The sequence below is a fragment of the Poecilia reticulata genome, chromosome 8, assembly GCF_904066995.2.
Source record: "Poecilia reticulata chromosome 8, P_reticulata-male-v2, whole genome shotgun sequence".
NCBI classification, from domain to species: domain Eukaryota; kingdom Metazoa; phylum Chordata; class Actinopteri; order Cyprinodontiformes; family Poeciliidae; genus Poecilia; species Poecilia reticulata.
In genome coordinates this window covers 12,828,180-12,852,046 of record NC_088837.1, presented here as the reverse complement: position 1 = coordinate 12,852,046, position 23,867 = coordinate 12,828,180, and the positions used below count along the sequence as shown (strand labels likewise).

The 23,867-nt window shown below is 39.3% G+C and overlaps 2 protein-coding genes across 3 annotated transcripts in view; one reads left to right on the top strand and one right to left on the bottom strand.

Annotated features, from left to right (window-relative positions):
• baiap2l1b (BAR/IMD domain containing adaptor protein 2 like 1b) overlaps window positions 1-18,628 on the top strand; it is a 32,569-nt gene extending 13,941 nt beyond the window's left edge. Inside the window, exons 6-15 of one of the 2 annotated variants that reach the window (XR_534322.3) lie at window positions 2,489-2,623; window positions 6,988-7,140; window positions 7,265-7,420; window positions 8,591-8,714; window positions 9,180-9,396; window positions 12,849-12,911; window positions 13,434-13,641; window positions 13,896-13,949; window positions 17,737-17,783; window positions 17,858-18,628. Coding sequence is in view for 1 of the 2 variants with exons in the window: in XM_008416827.3 (XP_008415049.1) it covers window positions 2,489-2,623; window positions 6,988-7,140; window positions 7,265-7,420; window positions 8,591-8,714; window positions 9,180-9,396; window positions 12,849-12,911; window positions 13,434-13,641; window positions 17,737-17,783; window positions 17,858-17,930 (1,176 nt within the window). In the remaining variant the exon portion in view is untranslated. The remainder of the gene's footprint in view (window positions 1-2,488; window positions 2,624-6,987; window positions 7,141-7,264; window positions 7,421-8,590; window positions 8,715-9,179; window positions 9,397-12,848; window positions 12,912-13,433; window positions 13,642-13,895; window positions 13,950-17,736; window positions 17,784-17,857) is intronic. The other variant, XM_008416827.3, reaches the window with a different exon arrangement.
• A 205-nt stretch (window positions 18,629-18,833) lies between these two features.
• bri3 (brain protein I3) lies at window positions 18,834-23,656 on the bottom strand. The gene is made up of 3 exons (XM_008416826.3): window positions 23,503-23,656; window positions 21,907-22,015; window positions 18,834-19,948 (listed from the first exon to the last, which is right to left on the bottom strand). Exons 1-3 carry the CDS (start codon window positions 23,654-23,656, stop codon window positions 19,816-19,818), a joined length of 396 nt encoding a protein of 131 aa, XP_008415048.1. The 3' UTR covers window positions 18,834-19,815.
• Between the last annotated feature and the right edge of the window lie 211 nt (window positions 23,657-23,867).

The window sequence follows — 23,867 nt, the reverse complement described above, 5'->3', positions numbered from 1 at the left end:
AAAGTAGGTTATCTCAGGAACACAACACAAAGGACAAATGAGATTCCATTTATCCAGCAGAAAATATGTCTGCTGACATATTTGAAGCCAGTTGATAAGAACAAGGAGCAAATATTAATGTGGCATCAAAATGCCAACAATTTGTTGAAAATAAAAGCTGGAAACCTCGCTGAAAGCGATGAGTAATGAAATTGATAAACTGATGTGACCTGGTTTATTAGTCGGGTTATTTTGTTTGACAGCAGAACTACAGTAAGCTGTTTATTCTCGCGAAAGGGCACTCTAGCTCTTATAGTTTGTTGCAAATGTTTGGGGAAGCACTACGTTGCATTAAAATTGTGACTTTTTAAAAACATAGAAAAATACTTTTTGAAACCAACCAAATGTTTGGTAAAAATCTGAAATCTGCCAAAAAATTAATACATTGTTTTGTAATATTTGATATTTTTACTTGGAAGGTAAAAATGGACTAGTTCTGGTTTGATATTGATATGCTATCTAGGGTTAGGCTGTAGTGGTTTGTTTATTAGCAGACATGCTAGCTATTGTTGTTGGCTTCAAACTTTTCTCTCAACTCACAGCCATGGCTTAGATATTTATCTGCTGACCTTAACTTACTTGCAGCAACAGGTGGGGGAGGGGACACTATTCAAAATTGTATACAAATGGTGAAAATCCAGGACTTTCTATGAAGTTATTTGAACCATGGGAAAGGTTTGTAGCTACATTTTTACAATTTTGAAGTCTGGAGTTTTTAACCCTTTCATGCATAGTGGTGACTACAGTGGACAGCCACCTAAAAGCCATTTTCTTGTGCTTCTTGTGGATTTTTATGTTATAAATGCACACAGACCACTGAAGTGGACACTAATGCATCATAAAACACACTATCAACTACTGACCATCAGCTACAAGTGCAAGAAATTATTTTTGTTAAATCCAATATGGCCGACAGACAAAAAAGCACGCCAACCGACCCAGTCCCCCCTTCTACTGTAGACGACTCTTGCAGGTAAAAAAAATATTGTGACATCAGATAACTCCTAAAGAACAATGCTACTGATGTATCTTTCAAATAACAACTTTGTATTTGTATTTCCAAATAATAAAAACTTTTTTTTTCCCTACCTTTTTTTATGCCTTAAGAAAATTTTTAAAAAAAGGGAAAAAAAGGGAAAAAATTCCTGACACAAAGGATCATAATCCATGCCTGAAAGGGTTAATATTCAGGTCTACCTTAATTCTGGCCAGTGTTTGGCTAAATGAAAGCAGGAAAAAAAAATAAAATACAACAACTATAATGAACACTTTAGAAATTGGGGAAACAAATTTGTACTGGAAGTTGGTTACTATAAGCAGTGTGTATAACAAAGTCAAACTGTAATGCTTTCTAACACTTAATCTTGTTTGCCTGGAAGTAGGCCTGGGAGAATATAGTCTGACATTGGGAGGTTAAAAAGGAGGATGCTGATTTAATTAACTTTAAGGGGTTAGTCGGCTCAGTAGCAAGCTTCCAGCAGGTGAATTATTCTCCCAATAGGCATGCTAGTAGCTCGTTGGAAATGTTATATTTAGAAACGGTGCTACTTTAAGGAAGCAACAATTTGCACTCTTGTGGAGATTTTGTGGATGATGAAATGTAGCTCCCATTTCAATACGGAGAAAACTGTTGGGGATTCATTGTTATCCCATTATTACTATGTAGGTTTGAGCTGATTTGTAGAGTAAAGCTTTGTGTTGCTGTGATTTTAAAGATACTAATACAATTTAAAAGTAGACTGTGACAAGGAGAATCAGCCTCCTTACTTTTAACTGACTTAAACAAAAATAGCATCCATGATTTGTTCTGATTTGTGCCGTAAAGTTTTTTTTTTTTTTTTTTTTTTTTTTTTTTATGCAACCAGAATTTGGAAGTGTTTTAAAGGATTAAAGGTCATCTAAAGGTTTTAGCCACTCACGGAGATGAACAAATTTTAATACTTTTAATATATCCTAAATTATGGTGGCACAAGTAAAATGTTTTGCTGCACAAACAGAGCACAAATCATTAACACCGTTTTTGTTTGAGTTGGGGAATGTGAAGGAGACTGGATCACCTTTGAAGACCTGCCCTTTAAACCTTAATGAATATCTTTGAAGTGATAGTAGCACATGAGAAATGTTTGTTACACAAATTAAATGTTTAACTTGGTTTTGCTAGAATTGGAGAATCTGGCAGGGGCTCTAGTTCACTCAGGTAAAGGAGACCGAAAGCTCAAAGCAACATGTGGGGAAAGGAACCAGAAAATGTCACCATCTCTTGCATTTCATTCAAAGTAATAAGTATATGAATAGAACAACATGTACTTTAGAGCTCTTAAAGTGTTGACTTTGTAGGGTTAAGACTGGCCCACTCATATTTAAAAGCAAAATATTTCTTATTTTTGTAAAAAATATCACTAGTTTCCTGTTCCAGCATTCATTCACATGAGTCATTTCTCTGCTTTAGGCCACATTCAAGAGGTACCAGATGGAGCACAAGATGAAGCAGGATTCTCTGGAGAAGTCCCAGGCGGACCTGAAAAAGCTGAGGAGGAAGAGCCAAGGCAAGAATGCCAACAAATACGAAAGCAAGGAAAGCGAGGTGAGACGGACACGAAAACTCCCACAGTCATGTGACACATGGTGTGTCTTTAAAGCCCCCACACACAGAGTCATGTTCATATTTATTGTCAACATACAGAGATTACCTAAAGGCAGTCTCTGCTCTGCAAACTTTGAAACCTGAGCTGCACTCTAACAGTGGTGTGTATGGTGTTGGATCTGTGCAGTCAGGCATGAAAATATCACTGCTTACTATTGAACTTTTTTTTTTCTGCCCGATTTTCTTTCCAATATGCTTTATGTATTCAGATAGCTGATGGGCTTGGCCGAAAGCACCAAACCAATTCATTTGCTTGTCTGGTGATCATGAGCTTGTATTTGTGGACACCTAAGAAAAGATAAAAAATAATCCAGAATAGAATAGCATATTATTTGCTACATATTATACTACTAGTATTGACATACTAACTTAAAAGTGTTTTACTACTTGCATGTAGCGCAAAACAGATTAGCTTGTGTTTTGTCCCCAGAATGATGTGTTCTGCTGAGCATGATGACGTGTTAGATCCAGTTTGGGGAGAGAAAATTTAGTGGTTGAATCATTATTACCGTTAGTGTTTTACCTCATTGTAGTCATTCCCTATGGCATGTTAAATCATTATTGCAGGTTGTTTTAACACGGCGCTGCCACACCCTCTCAGTGACTCTGCCGAACGAGAAGTTTCATTTCAAAGCCGGTTTCCCCGACGACAAAGCAGCCTCAAAATCCTACATAACCTGCTTTCCATTGATCTTGTCAAGCAGCCTGTTTGCCTGGCTTTTTGTGAATGTAATTTTTTTGTGTACTTAAAGGGTTTTGTGTATTTGGTGAGCACAGTTCACCCTACCTCATGCTAGCAGAGGGATGGGCTCAGCTGCTTGTTTTAAGTTCAGTGTCCTTGAAGTGTAAGACTCGTTTAGTTAAAACGGCGTGCTAAAAGTCGTTTACGTCGCAGGAGTTGTGAATATTTAAGTAATTTTTAAGTTTTTAAATGTATATATTAATTAAAGAGTTGCAGCATTTACCTATTTCTTTCATCTAATTTTTTTTTCCAAGCCAACTTCATTCAGAAAATATGAGGAAGCCTCCGCCGCTCGCCTTTCAATTACTACTTTGACATTTCTGTACATTGTTCTGTTTACTTATCCTTCTTCCCTCATCCTGTTTTCTTTCATCTCCTCCCTCAAATATCTCTCTGTTTTTGTTTTCACCTCCCCACCAGGACATGAGTGAGTTTGTTTCCCCGCTGCTGTTTTCACCTGTTTGATATAAAGCTGGTTTGTTGGATTTTGGTGACTCAGCAAGAAGAACCCCCGATGGGCGAGAAGGCAGACAGGACGTCAGAGCTGTAAAATTTTACTGGATGATTCACAAGACATTAAAAAGTCTTCAAAGTGAACAATCAGACAGAAGACACAGGGGAGTATAATGGTAAAGAGGGAGAAAAAAAACATCAAAAAGCTGAAAGAAGTCCTTTTCAAAACGGCTCAAGTTTATGCGGTAGTAAAAATTGAAACTGATCGAGACGGGTATTGCATTCTGTCACAGAAACGTCGAAGGGACTTTTTCTTTTCAGAGTTTGTTTTTCCTTTACTTATGTAATACACATGAAGTATATCGTACAGCCATTTAGCAGAAAATGTGGGGCCCACTTGCAGTTATTCATACTGTTCATAACAGTGCAGCGCCTTTCAAATGTAAGTAGTTACCTTTAACAAATTCTTAGATTATTGGAATTTAAACTTGGATGCACAAAAACACGCATCTGATTTCACATTTGTATTATTAGAATCCCCTTGGCAACAATAAGTTAGTGTCTTTATCAGGCTTTCACTTTGTGGAGGAATTTAGTTTAATCTTTTACAGTATCGTGAGTCAAATGAGGTTGCAGTCATTTGTCTTTCGCACCGCTCTCTTGAAACCCAGTTTCAATCAGATTGCGATCTTAACTTTGACTCGGCCATTTGCAATATTCTAAATTATGTTCCTCCTCAGTCATTTCTTTAGAAAAATAGATGTATGACAAATGATGACAGTGTTGAACCTGATCAACACTGTCAGGTTCATGGGATTCTCTTTCTTCATTGTTGAGAATAAATAATTAAAAAATTCTTGGGTCAGCCATAGAATCACAACATCGCAACGTTATTGTCTGTCCATCTCTGCTGTGCAACATGCAATTATAAAAGTGATCTGGAGACGACCGTGGCTTCAAATGCAAAATCAATAAGCTCTGTGCTGTTCTAATAATAGTCTTATTTGTAAAGATTTGTGTTTGCTGCTGATATTTGCCTCCGTTTGTTTGCCTACTTGTTGCCATAATCGGAAGCCTGTTTCCTGCGTTGGTTAGCGACAGAGATGCTGGGAGAACTAAATGGACTGATTCATGCAGGACTCTCTGTTACTGGACACACAGATATTTGGTGGAAAAGGAAGATGTGATCAAAGATGACATCTACCGGCTCTAATGTAGTATTTGTTTTAGTTTTGTAAACAAAATGGCCACTTTTTACTAGAGGACATGAGTTGTGTGTGGCTAGTTTTTCATCTTTACTTTTAGGTTTATAGTACAGCGACACTTCTATCTTAATGTGAGCTAAAATATCTTGCTGTTCAGTAACCACGGGAAAGGTTGCATCAACATTTTGGGTAAATGGGTAAATTGAAAAAAGTTTGCACATTTGAGTTATCATTTAAGACTAAAATAGTAATGTTCATTCATATTTATGGACCTTGTATTTTTCCATGTTTTGTCATTGCTGTGCCTTTTTTTACGTTCAGCACAAATTTGTGCAGCATTTAAAATAAAAGGATGCTTCTTTTCCAAAATATACGTACACAATCCTGTGCTGCATCACTATCATTGTCACACTCCCCCAAACAAATACCACATGGTGTTCCAGCAGCCTCCCAAAACGCATTAATGAAAATAAACATTGGTTGTTAACACAGGGCCTGCTCTCATTTACATATCGCAACGCAGTCATTGTGTAAGAATGCATCCTGCATTCTGATCCAGGAGTCAAACACTGACTGTAAGGTTCATGTTTCCGTCAGCTGATTATTCCTGTTTGGGTTTGACACAGTAGAAACGAAAGAGGTCGTGGACTGCCTCACCCTTCAAGTAAACATCATCCCTCAGCTTTAAAGGAATTAGCAGATGACTGCTGTTCTGCAACTTGAAAGGAGCAGGGGTGTGCGCCTCAGTGTCAGCAGCCGTTACAGGTGTGCCACTTCCAGCCAGTTTGATGAGATTTGGATCTCCAAAGTGTCAGAGCCAAGGAATCGGGAACAATCTTAACAGAGCCAGGTCCAGCCAGAGTTTTATTTGGTTGTGTTATTATTTTACTCTTTTTGAGAAGAACTGAGAAGTTCTGATTGGAGTTCTCTCTGGAGGTACAAAATCACTCTGGGTACAACTTGTCTTCCTTTCAGTGCCGTTCCCTAATACTTGTTCACTATATCAGCAAAACAAAGTATTCTACTGGAACTTGATTGCGTCTATGTTGTTAAAAACCAAATAATCCAACAGGTAATATCACAAAATGAGCTTGCTGGGTTTGCCATCGCTTGCATGCACAAACCAAATCCTTTCAGGGACCCCACTGACCTTTTTTTGATCCCTGTCTGTCAGTGAAGATAACACTGTCCCCTCTGTTCATGAGATTTGTCCTGTCCTCCCTTCATGCTGCCGCTCTATCTTTCCTCTAAATACTACTTTCAGCAGAGTCTGACAATACAGGAAACGATAAACTAACAATACCTGTTCCCCTGCATGAGAGAGATTAGGATTTTAAGAAAAGAGCCATGCTGGTTGCATGCAACACATCCTTGTTATGTTTGTGTATGCATCAACAGCGAGAAGGTTTTGGTGGCTGTAGACCATGTGCAAGGCAAGATAAGAGAGTGTACCTAATAGAAGCTGTGCTTAACTCTTTGATGCACAACCTGTCAGTATTCAGTCAGTATTCCAGGTGTTCTTCACTCGCTTTGTTTTTGATCACCTTACACAAATATTGTAAGTTTTCTTTTTTCAATAGAAATTCTCTTGTATCTCTACCCCTCTCATGCACAAACGGGTTCAAAAATGACCCATTTGTGCTAGTCCACCTATTCAGTCGTTTCTTTTTTATTATTATTGAGCAGAAACCTTTCCTCTGTTCTTCTAAAATATTGAATTATATCATTATCAAAACTCAGATATTTCAACAATACTTATACTTTGAATGTCCAATCATATAATACATGTACTGACGGCTCTGAACGACAGTCAAACCTGTTCCTCTCAGCATGCAGATTCATGCATGTTTAAAGCAACTGGAACAATATTGAGTCTCCTTTCATATTTGTTTGCTCGTTGTCAGATCCTGGAAGCCCTGACAGCTCGACAGACGGAGATGCAGTTGTTCCTCGCAGATGGCTGCAAGGAGGCTCTGCTGGAGGAGAAGAGACGCTTTTGTTTTCTTGTTGACAAACACTGCTTGCTAACCTATCACTTTGCTTCCTATCATGAGAAGGTAAAACGCACAATTCCAAGTCTGTGGTTTTGCAATAAAGTCACAAATGTGACAAACGCTTGCAAGGTGAAGTTGTGGAGTTTTTAAAAGATGTTTTCTCCTCCTTTGCGTGGCTCATGGACAGACCAGAGACTTGCTGTCAACAAAGCTGAGCAGCTGGCAGGACCAGTGCAACGATGCCACCAACATGCCGGACGGCGTCGTATCCATGATTGATGAACTGCGCAAGCCAGTCGCCATTGCACCGATGCCTTCTCCCACCCCGTCGAGACACAGCGTGGTACGACAGGACAGGAATGAGATCCGAATGTTTGAATCTCTGTGCAGGACAGTAAAACAATATCTCATCAGTGCAGAATTGGAAAAATATAATTACACCTCTCAGTGAAGTGATTTCACCATGTGTGGGTGTACATAATGGTAGATGAAGTGATATAAATGCCATTATGTGTTGTGTAAAAACACATTTTTTTATGAAACTGAATAATTGTGCTCTAGCAGCAGATGACTGAGATTATGCAGCCATTTTAGCCGACGCTTTCTTTGTCATGTAGGCAGGATAAAGGACCTGGGTGCTTCTGGTTGGTAGTCAAAATTTCACTTCAAATTGGAACCGTGTCGATGCCATTGGTGATATTGATGAATAAAATAATTCATTACATCCTAAAAACAAGCATATTATTTCAATGCTTACTTAATTTGTATTTCTGTTGCTACAGTGCCCTCCAAATAGGTCTTTGCATAAACCCACCTGCAGCCCAATAACCCTGACTACAGCAGCGTTAGCCTTGCTTACTGACTTTATTAGCTAACAGATACAAAAAATAAATAAAATCATATTCCTATGCAGAAGATTATTACATACTCGGGTAAATACTGAGCTAATAGATAATTGAATGATTAATACATATTCAATTATGTGTTGCAGTTTGAGAATAATGTATCTAATGCTTGTCATTAATTTTATTTATCAGATATATCCATTACAGTGAAACACTCCATATTTGATTAATTTTCTTCATTTTGCATTTGCTGAATATTTTTATTCATAACACTTTACTTTTTTTCCCTCGACTTTTGTGGGAGTCATAGATGGAAAACAATAACAATTTTATATAAATAGAATTAGAACCAATAACCTTGCATCTTGAAGAGCTGTGTAAACATTGGATATAATGTTCAAATGCCATTGCCAGAATGCAAAACTATCATTCCAAACAGCATTTTGTAACAATGTGTTGTTTTGTTAATTTCTCAATGTAGCTGAATCGAGTATTAGTTCTGCCTGAAATTAAACTTAGTTTAGTGTTTTATTTTTCAACTATTCTGTTGCAGCTGTGACTTTCTAGTTCAGCGTTGGGGTCATTTTAATTTGTTGCACTTGGAAAGTAAAAGTTGTTTCCTGACTTCAGATGTGATGTTGATGATGTGGTTGGTTCTCCTGTGGCAGAGTGCGCCTGTTCCCCCGGCTCCTCCTCTGAAGGCTCAAACCAGCCCTCTGGCTAATATGTTCAACCACCAGGACAGCAACACAAACAGTGTGACTGCTCATACTCCCACCAAAAACAGCATAGGTAATACAGCTTTTAATGTAAAAATGTCTGTGTGTATTTTTTTTATTACTTTTCAATATAGATGCTGTAATTTCCCTAGAGCGACTATTTTAGTTTTTTTTTTTTCCCCACTTGTTTTCTGTTTTACAAGCTTTCTACTTTTACAAATATTATATATCCCTTGTTAACATGGCTGCATGTGTGTAACTCAGCTTTTTTTTGTTGAAGTAATAACTATTAGAGTTGATTCACTGGACTTTAACTTTTAAGTAGTTTATCAAATCTGAGTTTAACAAGTGTTTTAAGATTAGACACCTGAAAAATTACTAAAAACTATTTCAACAGCCGTGTGCTGTATTGAGTGCTAATTATCAACACCTGCTGAACATACACACCTCTAAAAGCAAATATAAGCTGTTTTTTTTCTTGTTATATTTGTGTGTCTTCTCCATTTCTCACTATTCTCTTCCTTTTCTCCCCAATCAGACCATGAAAACGGCGACGAGAACAATCTCGCCAGGTCTGTGTCCGTCGCCACGGGCCTCAACAGCATGGCGAGGAGGCCTCGGGTGCGCACCATCTTCCCCCACACTGCTGGCAACAACAGCACGCTGCTCAGCTTTGATGAGGGAGACATCATTATCCTGCTCATCCCAGACGAGAGGGACGGTTGGATGTACGGCGAAATGGAAAAGAATGGAAAGTGAGTGTTGACTGCATGCTATTGTCCATTTGGTTGATGTGAGTTGCCAAACTGTTTTGGTGTATCCAAAAACTGAAAGGGTGTGACTCACCCAGGAACATCCTGTACTGTTTCCAAGGATTTTATTAGCTCCCAACACCAGCTTCTAAGGTTACATTTAAAGTCTTCCTGTTAATTTTAATAACCATAAGGTAATGGCAATTACTACTCTCATGGGCGTTGAAGAAGAGCTCATACCACTAAAAGAAGAGATTAGCAAGCGAAGCTCCTGATTTAGTCTTGTGCTCGTGACCACTTGCCTTTTTGAGGATGTGTCATCATGAGGCATGATGAGGCACCTCTCTCTCACTGTGTCATGATGAGCCACTCCTCTTGTTCCTCTAAAGGAATATGGAGTTTTTCTGCCATAATCCAAGAGCACACATTTTCAGTCTGAAAGCACTATTTCCTGTCTTTTGTTCTCAAAACTTTTAATAACCAAGCAAGCAGAGAGTTTTGCAAGCAGAGATTTGCTCCGAGCAGAGGCTAAGTGTGAGTCCGAGGAGAGGTTTGATTGAGTACAATCATTACAAGTTTTCAGAAGAAAAATATGAAGTCATACTTTCAAAATAAAAATGCAAGCAAAAGCATTAAAAGTTTTGAGAACAAAAGACATGAAATCCTGCTTTCGGACTGAAAATGTGTGCTCCTGGATTATGGCAGGAAAATTCCTCCATGTTCCTCCACCCTTTAATGTGGCCCATATTCATATCTGGTTCTAATCTGCATCCTAACCGATTTGCGTAAAAGAAAACCAAGCAAAGCCACGCCAAGTATCAGAATCCATCCTCAGTAATCAGATCTGGGTTTGTTTGTGTTTTTGCGTGCAGATAAGCGTGATCACATTACTGTTGTTCAACTTTCAAAATTTGAATGCACATAAAGAAAATCTTTCAGGTGAACTTGTGGTTATGTTCCTCATGATGAAAGGTAGTTTATAAAATAATCCTGAGTGATTGTTGCGTGTTTTTCCCACCCGTCTTCAGAGTTGCCTGGACACGATCCGCCCTCAGTTCGCCTGTCGTCTTGTTGTTATTCTGACCATGTTTATTTCCTGACATGGTTTTGTGGACTTGTCTTTGCTGGTTCATCTGTAAAACTTGACAGATGAGGGGATAAGGTAAAGCTAGGCCCGAGGGTGGGATGTACAGCAGAAGGTGTGTGTGTGTGAGGCTGAGGAAGAAGTTCAGAACACCACCTGTTTGCCCACACAGAAAATCAACAACAAAGCCTGCTCTCCCTCCAGACCTCTGACTCTTAAACAAAGATTGGTTCTGAATTCCAGAAAAGCGTATTTGAATTTTAATCATTCATTAGGCTTGATCTCATTTCCTATCATGGGAAATGACCTGAGAAAAAACAATCCTTCCAGACTTGCTGTCAAACGTGAGGCTGCTGCCTCAAAGAAAACGTTGTTCTGGTTGCTGCTGGAGAGGTTCAACCAAAGCGCACAAAGGCCTGAATGTTGTCTCTCATCATGTTTGTCGAGATGGGTGTCATGCCTCACAGGAGGTGGTTGGCTGCTTCTTTTTCAGAATAAACCATTTCTGACAAATGTTTTCCACCAGCTGATCTGGAGATGGCTAAAATCATTCAGACATGCTAGTGCTGCTAATGGATTGAGGAATGTTAGATTAATTAGAAAACTTCCGGCAGATACACATAGCCACATTTAGCTCATTGATGCCTGACCACAAAATAGATTGGGGAATCTTAATAATAACAATAATAAAGCCGGGATTAATAATGGAGCACACGGAGCTTCAAATAAAAGGGGTTCTTTATTTCCAAAAAAACACTTTTTCCTCTGAGTTGCAAAAAAATGAAAACAATGAGGTTCAATATAAGGAGAAATGAATGATCCGTATTTCATCAGTAGAAAGCCTTAGCTTCAGTGAAATGGCGGGCTAACAACGCTGTTAGCACTCAACAGAGTAGCAACGCAGCTTCACATAAAAGCTGAAATCTAACAACGGCATATAACAAACGGCAGTGGCACCTCGAACATATGGATTCTTCACTAATGTGGCCATAAAGTCGTCTTCTCCAACAGGTCTCAGCTCAAAAAATGTCCTCCTCTTCCGTTTTACCAGTTACTGCCACAGTACATAAACAGGAGGTTTTTTCTACTTCCGGTCATTTTGGAGCTCTCTGTAACAACAGCACCACATACTGACAAAAACGAGAATTACAACCAGTCTGTGAAATAAAAGCAAAACGTGGTTTACAAAATAAATTTGACATGTACCCATTTTTCACCTGGTTACAATAATAATAATAGTTTGTTGTGAGCTCAACCAACAGTGTCAGGGTTTTACCTCCATTGAAGCCAATATTCCATCCGTTTTACAATGATGGGGCAAAAATGTTTTCTCTCATTTACTTTCATGAAACACACCCACTTTTCCTACATAGAATTTCTTTAGAAAGTAAGAGTGCTCACTCCATCACTTTTGTGTTTTGCAAACACACTAATTTTCCCCTTTTTTTGCCAGCCCCCTCCCCCCAAGATAAGAGTAGTCTTTCAGGGCAATCACGCTGTGCAGTTTGACACTTTGTCTTCCATACTTGGTAATAATCCCCTTCTATTTTAGAGCTGTGTGACTCCTCAGCCTTTTTGTGTGTGTCTGAAACCGTTTCAGAGTTATCTCTTTGTAGATTGAATGTTGTTTATGTTTTATGTTTCCGATATATATGGGTTTTCTGCCTCTAAAATAGGATTAAAAACACGTTCTAATCATCAGAGTGGTACCAATAGTATTGTGCTTATTTGTCTCCATTTGAAACTGTAAGATGTGTTTCTGAACTTGTTTAGTTGCTAGTAGCAACACATGTCAAGGAAGTGAATGTTTTATTTATTTGTTTTACTTTTTATGTACACCAGACCATGAGTAAACACTAGCATTTATTCATGAGTATGACTCAACAACAGAGAATATGTTTGACACACAAAGAAAATGCCTGTTCTCAAAACCTTACACTTAAATATTAACCTACATCCACAGTAAGGGAGAGGCTAATTCACCTGCTGATTAAACACAACCTTGCACCATTGTAGAACAATCACAAACAGACTAGCTTTGGGTCACATTGCTTATAACATTCAAATACTTGGGTTAATTCAGAGTTTTGTTAAAGCTACGCTAATCTTTTTAGAGTCATCAGTAAGTTTTTAAGAATTGACTTATTAAACCTGTGGAAAATACATCTAGTTCTTTACAAACGGTCTTGGTTTGTCGAAAGAGTACAATAATTTATCCAAGTACTTCTTTGATCTCTGTGTCTTTGGTTTAAATTGACAATAGAGGAAGTTCCTCAACAATGGCTCTGAGTGACCTTTAGGTGTAACTGAGACTGTAGACAAGACAGACATTATACATTTCTGAGTCGCCTTCCTTGTTTCTGTGTTTCAGGAGGGGCTGGTTCCCTTCATCTTACTGCCGCGCTATCAATGAGCAGCTCGTGAATAATAACAGGTAAGGGGACTCTGCATTCCAGCCAGCACACACACACACACACACACACACACACGCACACACATACCAGTAGGTTTCATGTTGCAGCCAGCTGTATTGTTGGCTGCATTTCCTCTAGGTACTCCTATTGAAGTTATAACCTTTCTAATCCTGTGGGTTCTCACCTGTTGCTCAACTTTTGATTCTTGTTTGTTTAAAGTTGCATTCTGGGAAAACTGATAAAAGAAAGTGAGAAAGAAAGAAAGTTGGGCAGTTAATCCTTGACTGAGCAACTTATTCACATGTGTTGCTAGTTGGCCAGGCATTGGTTACAATCAGAACTTTTATATACTAGCCGATTGTCATCATGAATATGATACTATGATACTCGTGTATCCAAAACCCATGTACTTCATGATTCTATTGACACTTCTGACTAGTTACCATTTTAATTTTATCCCTTTTAATGGAAACTTAAAACGCATTTTGGAGCCACTTGGTAAAAAAATTATCTTCTCTCCTCCTCCGCCTGTTTCTCCATAGTGAGACCACTGCCCCTCTCCGCAGCAGGAGCGTGGTCAACCTCCACCACCAAGACACGGAGACGGACGAGGCCACCATGGTGCTTCCCCCGACAGACTACTACAACATCAGGAGCAAACCCTTGTCCACCGTCGGCGTCGCTACAAATAACCGCCAGCACTCCCCCACGCCCTCGGCAGCGTCCTCCACCTCCTCTGATCAGAACGTGGTGAGTCAGCAGGCGGGAGACTTGGTCAGTGGCCATTTCTCTGACATTTTCGCAGCTCTTACCGGAGTCCTTTGAAATGTCGAGTCTCGCCCAGTTAAGCCAAGAGTTTTAAAAAAAAAGAGAGAAAAAAAAAAAAGCTGTTTTGAGAATGATACCGTGTACAGAACAATCTAATCTGCTGTGTTCTGCCAAAGCTTTCTCCTGTGCTGGCCCAGTTTGCTTTGTGAAGTTTATGTCTCACCTGATATCTGCAGCATCGTGGCTACAGTACCCTCAGCTGCACAACCTTATCTTGACTGGTGATGAAGGTACTTGTATGTGTGTGTAGGTGGTGTCAGATGAGCTTTGTGTGTCTGTCCAGGAAACACGAACACACACAGATATACTCAGTGTAGCATGGCGACACACAGTCCAGTATTGGGATTCAGTAAGTCGTAAACTGTTCAAATATTTTTCAACTTGCACAGGGTGCATATTTATTGTTTAATTTCTGAGATTTTTTTTTATTCTCACTTAATCTGTGTGATAACTGCTTTTTTACTGCAGGTGTTAAAGGAAATTTGTCATATTTCAGGAAGTTGGCACCTTCACTTTACAGTGAGCGATTTAAAAACAAAAAAATCCCCACCTCCCTCAAGTTGCATTACTACAATTGTTCATGTTAGAATCTGTTTTTTTGAGGAAAATTACAAGGAAGAAGAACCAAGAAGATCTGATGTCAGTTACTGTAATCATCTGTCTGCATGTAGATTAGCCTGTTCTGGTAAAAAAAAAAGAAGCAAAAAGGGAAAGGGGAAAGCAACAGTGCCTTGCAAATAATAATAATGATAATAATGCACCTGGAATTGTTCATTTTGTCACTTTACAACCACAAATTAAAATGTTTTTTTGGGGCGGGGGAATTTTATGTAATAGACCAGCACAAAATAGTTTTTTTTTTGTGAAGTGGAAAAAAAGGTAAAAATCTATATTTTATATATGATGATAAAAGAAAACCACCCTTTCAACATTAGTGCTTTGGTGTGACGATGACATGCTCAGGTTGTTGGTTTACCATGTAGGCTAAAAAGGTTTGGTGTCATGAGCTTCTATCCCCTCCACACTGCAAACTGGACTTTATTTCAGCAATAGCTTTCTTCTTGCCATTCTTCCATAGGGGCTGGATTTTAAGAGTGCATGTCCGAGTGGTCCTCTTGACTGATTCTCGGATCTTTGCAGCTCCTCCAGCGTCTCTTTATGCTGCTTCGCTTGCCATAATTTAGGTTCCCACATTACGGAATCAGCAGAACTGATGCGTTTGATTTGGTTCCTTGTTCCTAAAGATGGTGTTTGTTCTCTGGACAACCGTCACCAAACAGCTGGGTCTATTGTTGGATTGCATTACACACAGGTGGACTTTGTGTGATAATTAGGTCACCTCTGAAACATCAATTGAGATGGACAAGAGAGGATAATTAAGGCAATTTATCCTTTGGATAGTTTACTTATTCATTGTAAGCGAATAGCAAAAGAAAAATACATTTTGGCCCTTTTCTGTTTTGGTTACCAAGAACAGAAAGCACTGGACCACCATGATGCATCTTGTTCAGTTTCAGTCCATTTCCTGTTCATTCCTGTTATTTTAACAGTATTTTTCACAGAAATTGATTTTCAAAATACCATTTGAAACATCGTAGTGACTAGTCCAGATCCATTTAAAAAATAATAATAATAATAAAAACATCAGATCAATGGCTCTTTGACAGTCATTTCCAGTTTCAGCACATTCACTTCTTTCCAAATGACCTTTCATTTGCATCGTATGCAAAGTCGCAGGCAAAGCTGTGGTTTTCCGTCTGCCAAAGCTTTTTAGTTTTTCTCAGCTGGACGGATGTAAATGCATTTGCAGTGCGACAGGATCAAATGAGTCTTTATGATCTCTTACAAGCCATGTAAACATATACCTGACTGCTGGCTGTAGCAGCATGCTGCCGATTTAAGTGTTTCACACATTTTCCGACACTTTTACATTCAGTGTACATCATTCCATAGTATGAAAAGAACCTTTTTCTCAATTTGGTTTTGATTGTGTTATCAGCAGACTTACAGTGCAGGGCACAAATGTTTTTGTGGCCCACAAATTTCTGTCACTGGCTGGAAGTTATTTTGGAATTTCACTCCGACGAACCCGATACCTTTCTTCCATCTCTTCCGTTCATTCCTCCTTCAGTTTTTTCCCACAGCCATGTCATCATCTGACTTGCTTGTTCATTCATCGTCATACTTCAATCCTTTTTCAGTCTCAAACCTCTGCTGCAGCACACAGAGAGCCTGATTACCGAACAGACTCGTGTGGGAAAATATCTCTAACCGTAGATTAGATTATAAAACGCTGGTTTATGTTCAGCGAAGTGTCCAAGTGGGTGGCTGTTATGTTGGTAGAAAACTTGTAGTTGCAGCGATCTTGAATTGTCCTCACTTTTATAAGGTATTGTTGTTTTCTAACAATTACCAATGTGTACATTTTTGTCACCTGTAAGTGTAAAGTATTTGTTTTTCTTGCTAGCTGATAAACCCTGAGTTTTTTTGTTTTTTTTTGTCACATTCTTTCATCTGCTTTGAGACAAAAACTGATCCCAATCTGTACGAGTCTGATGCAGGTTGGTCCAGATCAGGTGTGAAGAGAGAGATGTCAGGGTGGGGATGAGGGTGGGGGAGAGGTGAGGTCACCCTGGAATGCTCTTCCACCATGACAAAAAATGCAACCTCACTGGGTTTCGTTTGGTTTTGTTTTTTTAAAAAAAGATAACAAGTCACAGGAATCAATAGATGGGGAAGAAGAGAGAGCCACTCAAGTAATCAAGAGAGAAGACTAGGGGGAAACTTCCTTTTTGCATATGTAAGCTGGGTGTTGACAAGTATAGTGAAGGAAATGATCGGAGCCCTCGGAATTTCTATCCACTTCTGCCCTCTTGTGGACATTCTTGACACTGCAGGCTGAAACGCCTTTCAGACTGTTGACTGAAAGCATAACTGCTAGTTAAAATCCACCAAATACTTTTGCTTGGAGCTGCACAATATATCTCAAAATCACTGCGCACAATGTTGGCATTGCAAAAGACTGCTTGGACAAATATTAGCTTATTACAAGCCAGGGCATTCAAGTTTGCCCGTTTAATTCAGTAGAAGCACAGGATCAGGAAGGCATTAAGATGTAGCATCAAAAAGCAATAAATTTGTTGTCCCTTTTTATGCAAACTTGCATAAAGGCTAACTTGTAACGGTAAACATTTACGTTGGTCATTGTGGAGCAAAGTTGAATTTCCAGACGCTCCAGGTTCCACGAGTTGACTCGTGACGCAACAAAACATGTATTTGCATGCCAACGTCAGACCCATTTGTCCGTTGTTTTTATTCCTATAGGGTGTGTTTACGGATTATAAACTCGCACAACTAAAACCCAAGTTTTGTAACCCCAGAGGTTTAGCAGTAATGAAAAGTATTCCTACTTTCCCCATTTCACCTCAAAATAAACAAAACTGTTGATGTCAAAGTCCAACACAAAGTAGCACATAGTTGCAAAGTGGAAGGAAAAGCATGACCGGTCTTTAAAAAATTTCACAAAATAAATGAATGAAAAGCAGAAATGCATTCACCTTTCACATTCCTCTTTTTAATTATCCACTATGTGTTGGTCTGCACAAAATTCCATTAAGTTAATGGTGGCTGTAATGTGACAAAAGGTGGGAAGGCTTAAGAGAGAAAAGCTTTTTCAGTGGATCGTAAAATCTAGCTTGCTACCGGAAACATTTACATGGTTCATTGCGTAGCAGACTCAAATTTCTTGAAACTCCAGGTTCCACATGAGTCCGTGTGACATAGTAGTTTTTGCACGTCAACGTCAAACCCATTCATCCGTCCGTCCGTTCTTGTGCAGTCCATAACTGTTTTCGGATTGTAAACTTGCCCACGTTTGGATCAGTGTAACCGTGACATCGGCAGCAAGGGGTTGTCGTCATGTGCGTTTTTGTAATGTCACGGTTTTGTGCTTCGTTGTGAACTTTTACATCGAGCTTGCCCACGACGCAGATAATGACATGTGTGTTTTGTCCACAGGCTGCACAATCTAACGGCACCTCGAGACCTCCGCCTGCTTTCCTCGCGTAGGTTGCATAATAACATTTGCTTTTGTTGCACTTAAACTATTTTAACCGCGCATCTTGTCTGCTCTTCACAGCGGAGGAAATCCATTTGCAACAGTCAGGCTACGACCAACTGTGACTAACGATCGCTCTGCGCCAGTCATCTGATCTCCAACATTTCCATCCATCTCCGAGCTCATCGTTTGACCTCTGCCCTTCTGACCCAGCAGTTTCTCCTGGGTCGGGGTGGAGGGGGAAGCAAGGCCATTTGAATCTGCTACAAACCGATACGGTAAACTAAGTATTTTAGTACCTGAACCGATGTTTGTCTATGACATATAAATTTTTCATGTCTATATTTTAGTCGGTCTGTGTGTGTGTTGGTGAGATTTAAATGAACACATCTTAACTTGCACTTGAGACATGGACGAGTTAAAAACTGCTCAAAGAGAATCTTGCAATGTATTTATGCCGTTGATGTTGCTTGTCTGACTGTTAGAAACCATTCTGTGGTTGGAGAACAATACTGTGGAGGACTACTACATTTCAGGCTTCAATCTGTAAACAGTTGAAAATCACTACAGACATGTTTTGAGAAAGATTATGTAAAAATGTCCTTAAAGGCACAGAAGGATTTGCTTTGGTCCTCTTGTACATTTAACCGATTCTGTTATCCAATGCCTGTTGGGCCATTTTCTTTTGTAATGTGGACACTTGTGCCTTAATACTACATACTTACTGTAAAGTATAACTCACCTGTACTTTATTCCAGCTGTGCAACCATCAGATGGTAAAACTACATGTACGCTTTTCCGTCACATCCTTCTTATAATTTGCTATGTAACAAATAAAAATTTATTTCTTCAGCTTGGTGTCATTTACAGAAGTTTTCTGAAGCACTCGTACTCGAGCGGTTTTACATTTAGTCGCGGTACATCTGTGTTTTAACAGAAATGGTGCAGTTTACTAATTACGTGACTTCTGAAAGACTGGGACATATTTATCTGCATGCAAGTAAAACAAAAGTTTGATTTTAAACGTTGCAAAAAATAAAAAAATCCAAGACACAAATCGCATTACTTTTTAATTACAGTAACTCATATAAAAAGTAAGAACCTCAATCATAAGAGCGTGCTTAGTGTGTTTTCTAACGCCATTTCCATTTCTTTTTTCTTCTCCATACCGGTAACTTAAATTTTATTTCTTATTCTAACATGAAAACAGCGGAGGAAGACATGGACAGGGACATTCTCAGCTGATTGTCTGGCTGGGAGGAAAGTTGATTTGTCACGGAAATATGGAGGTGAAAATCTGAGGATACAAGATAACTTCAGCCTTTACTCGAGCCTCTAGAGGTTGAAAGAGGGGCTTGCGCTTTGACAAAAACAGTCCTCACCAAAGCAAATCCAAAGTCAAACGATGAGGTGGTAAAAGTCGAGGGCATGTCAGATTGTGTGTACCTGAGGTCTGCATTGGCCCTGGAGAAGCTCAACCCAGCAGAATCATCGTTGGACAAACTGTCAGTGCAAAATATGGCCCCAAGAAATTATCACAACCAAAAAACAACAAAAAAAACAGGCAAAATGCTTCGTCAGGCATAAGTCCACTGTTTGAGCCAGAGAAGGTAATGTCCATAAGGTAATCCTTTTTTCTTTAAATCACAGCATTATCTCACTGCCTACGTGGAACATACTGAGCCATACATACATTTGACACAAAAAAGCAGAGTACAAAGTTAACTAAAAGATGGCGGCAGCAAGCAAATAAAATATTAAGACAAAAAAATAAGTTTAATTGGCTCTGACTACAAAAATAATCTGTTCAGATCCCTTAAACATCTACAAGAAAAAAAAAAAAACTGATGGCATCCGATTACTCTGTATGTAGCAAAGGCACTGACAACAGCTGGAAACTCGTGATAAAATACATCCTAAACCTGCAGATGAAAAACAGATTTCATTGACTAATTTGTTTTGTAATCATCTTTTTTTATATATATATAAACTATGTATGGTGTGAAAGAAGTGCGTGAGAGCGCTGCGGTTTGGTCCCTCTAGCCAAAGGTGGCGCCACAGTTGGGACACCTCCTCTGACGCAGAGCAAAGCAGAAGAGGATGCCCAGAGGGAAGAAGAAGATGGCACACAGGATCCCCAGGCAGGTGAAGTCGTCCTCCAGGACTCCGACCCTGTGGAGGAGATGGATTGATGGATTCTGGTGTTTTGAAAGGAAAGTTTTATCGTTCCATGTAATCAGGAGGAACAGGAGGCAGCAAACTTTACAACCCAGCGAGTCAAAGTTGTCCTCTTTGGTTTTGCTCCAGAAAAAATTTGCTTCAAGCTACAAAAATGAACCTTCTAAAAGAATTTTCAACTTTTGAAATTACTATAGAAGTGTATATAGCTTAAAATTATCTAAATCAAAATCTGTTGAAGATCCAGTAGTGTCCTACGAAGTATATAATACATTTCCTCAGTTTTTGTTTAGATTTTACAATATAGAACAAACTGACAACATTTTTTTTATTTGACCTTTATTTGCAAAGGCTATAAATGTATAAAGATGTTAGAGACCCAACATCTTAATTTACAAAAGGGATCCGTTATGATTTTCTATTCCTAATTTATTGAAATATAAAGCGGAAAAATGATTTCATGCCATTCTCTTTTGCAAGTTAAATTCATATACAGTGCTAAAAACCCAGCAGGATTTAAATTTAGTTTACTTTTATTAGGTTTGTCCAAAAAGTATTAGAATTTGACAATAAATGCATGAAAACATAAATTTAGCGGCACACTTGAGTATCCAAGTTGCACACGTTAAAAACTTGTAAAAATAAAACATCTTGTTCATCACATATCTGTTCCTAATCAGCTTTGACCCAGAGTGACATAAAAAAAACAAACAAAAAAATGGCTAACTGCGTCTTATGACTGCAACACAACAACCACAGTGGCCTCAGGCCTTTGGAAGGAATTAGAAGACAGGAAGTGAAAGGCTGAGTTTAAAAAAGGGTCCAACTTCTAGACATAAGGGTGTTTTAACAAAAGCAACACTTTGCCTCAAGTTCACTGTGAATTTAAGAATTTGTTTTGACATTCTACTAATTCTACTTTGACATACGACTCAAGCCCACTCAGGTTGGATAGAGAGCTTCTGTGAACATTCATTTTAAGAGGTCTTGCCACAGCTCTCTCACTGGGTTTGCTTTGACTGGCCTATTCCAACTATGTTTTGATCTAAACTGTCCTGCTGTAGCTCCGGGTGACTGACAAGGGTCTTTCTTCAGCTGCATTTTCCTCCAAACTCTTTCCCCATCGACTATGTGGCCCCCCGTCTCTCAAAGATGGCAAAAAACACCAACTAGCATTGGAGGAAGCTTTTCAGGAAGCAGAAGTGAAAAGCCAGATTTAAAGTATTTGTAATCCTACCAAGTAAAGACTCTGCTTAGAATCGTTTAAAATGCAACTATTGCCATGTTAAGATTTCCAAGAAAGTAGTGCATGTTTGGTCTGTCATTGCGTCACTCCGTTTCCTGCAGTGCAGTTTCTTCAAGAGTTTGCACAAGGCATTTGAAATGCCAGAAAGAAGAACCATGACTGATGCTACTCATTACTTCTGTGATAATTTAATCGGAAAACGAAGCTCTACTCTAGTCTTAGTTACATTAGTATGATGAGTTTCAGCCAGATTGGAAGGATAGAGAGCAAATGCTGCATGTTTCCTGGAACAAACTGATTATGTTGTTGTGAACCAATCAAAGGACGTGTCCTTCACGTGACAGTCAAGAATGTCAACTACAACCTGTTCGGTTTGTTCCAGAAAAATTAACGCCACAGTCATCGTTCCATTTTACTTTCCCGTCCGTGTGACTTGAACCCTGCAGCTACCTTTGGCCCCGTCACATGTCCGTGGGGCGAAGTCAGCTGACTGACGGGACATTCACTCACCACAGTGAAACTCCCAAAACTGAAAGTCATACTCGCTCATCTTATCTACACCGATAACTTCCTGATAGGCGAAACGGCAGTAAAAAAAAGTAACACAGAGAACAACCACACCAAACTCTGTGAGCGCGTGACGCTCTGCATTGTTCTTCATCAAGAATGGCTAGTTGTGAGTTTCAGACACTTTGTTGGTCCTCACCTGCAAGCTGGGCAGCCTCCCACCACCACTACAGAGGGCTGGATGATGGCATAGGTCGATGTGTAGGGTTGCTGGGAAATGGCGGCGCCCATCTGAGCAGGTGGGTATCCTGGAAGGCCCCCCACAAAAAAAGAAAATGTGTCATGTTATCAGTTTGCGTTTCATTTTTGTGTCGACATGAATTACATTAAAATAAAAAAGAGAATCTGGACTCAGAACTTAAGTATGGAATTCGCTTGACTTTTAATTATACGTGTTGCTATAAATCGACTTTTTTTTAAAAAAGTTATTCTAAAGGTTTAATCACCAATAGACTCTTTGTTGGGGTGGATTTTAATTCATTTTAGGATTACCATGATCATCCCCATTTTACATCGCAGCGTATCTTTTAAACAACAATCAAATTTTTAATCAATCAAAATTAAGTGCAACAAAAATAAACACTGTCGGTTCATTCTGAGGCACTTCATGAATAAGAAAAATAAATTCTGATTTTTGTTACTTGACCTGTAAATTATCAAGGTGATCAAACAGGAGCTTTTATTATGCTTCTATATTTTGACACATGCCTATGTGTCAGTTTTTTTACTTTTCAAAACAAATTATTAGAAATTCACTATTTAAAACGCGACAAATATTAAATGCATGTCACTTCTTTATAGATGTCACAATGTCTTTGAGATGTAGCATTGGGTCCTATTCACATTATTAAATTTAAGGTTAAAATAATATTTTCATTTGACTAATGTGTTTCTCCTGATTCAGAAACTGAGATAATCTCCTTTTTCCTTGGTTTTATGTTGGCTATAAATTTACCATCTGTGTATCGATGAACCTGCACCACATTTCCTCCTTGATGTCTAAAAATCGATCCGCTTACCAAGCATAATAATCAGGTATTATAAATAAATCAAAAATGGCAGTGTGTGTTAACTGGACATCTGGAAACAGTCAGGCTCATTTCAATGTAAAAAGTCATGTCCATTGTTTCTGACCACTTCTATGCAGGTCAGATTGTGCAACATTGGGAACTTTGACACTTTAATCAGACTTGCAGCTGCGCGCACACCTGCTGTTTGATGGCAGGTTGACACAGACCAACTGAATCCACTAGAGGATCAGCGATAAAAAAACCCCCCCCCAAAAAAACAGGAAACTTCATGCGATTACAAGAACCAGGAGTTTGTTTTTTGTGCACTTCCTGCATAGAAGCCGCACTCACACAATCACAGTCAGGGAACGGCTTCCTACCTCACATTAAACTAACATATTTAGAAAAACAATTGCGTTTAATTTTTTTTTTTTTTTAAGACGAGTAAGGGTCATTTAACGCATAGTTTGCTCATCTCTAATTTATTCTAATAATTAGCATCACAGTCATTTCTGCTCGCATACTGCGCATGCGAAACTTTGAATCGCCTCGTATACAAAACAATCTCCAAAGGCCATTTAAAACCTCTGCAGAAGGTTAAATAAAACGCGTTCGAGTAGAAATAAAGCCCCGTTTCCCTGCGAAAGCGGGCAGTAGTTAAATCCCTCGTCCCGCCTGGAGAGTTAACTTTCTGGTGAGTGAGTGAAATAAACGGTGCTGCTTGCCTGGGCCATCCGGGTAGTGGTAGGGCGGCGGGGCCGCAGCGGGGATGGCTCCGTAGCCGTGCGGCTGCTGCTGCGGCGGGCCGTACTCATGCGCCCCCGGAACGGCGTTGTAGGCGGGTGGTCTGTCCTGAAGGAGAGGTTTGTTGTCCACCATCTCACCCGAAGTAGCGTGTCCTTATCTCGTCTTTTGTTTTTTTATCTTGCTCCTTAAGTGAACAAAATAATGTTGACTACTTGGCTTTTGTCAACCAAAACGCTGTGCGATGCTGGCTGAGGCTTCGTCGCGGGGAAAAAAAAACAAAGAAAATACGCTGCGCAAAAATGAAACTTCGTCTCTCTCCATGCGCCAACTTTGTCTGAAGCGA

Coding starts and splice junctions, on each gene's coding strand:
- bri3 (XM_008416826.3), bottom strand. CDS start 23,656: ATGGTGGACAACAAACCTCTCCTTCAGGACAGACCACCCGCCTACAAC. Junction 22,016..23,502: donor CCACTACCCGGATGGCCCAG/GCAAGCAGCACC, acceptor GGGGCCTTCCAG/GATACCCACCTGCTCAGATG. Junction 19,949..21,906: donor GGAGGCTGCCCAGCTTGCAG/GTGAGGACCAAC, acceptor TCTCCTCCACAG/GGTCGGAGTCCTGGAGGACG.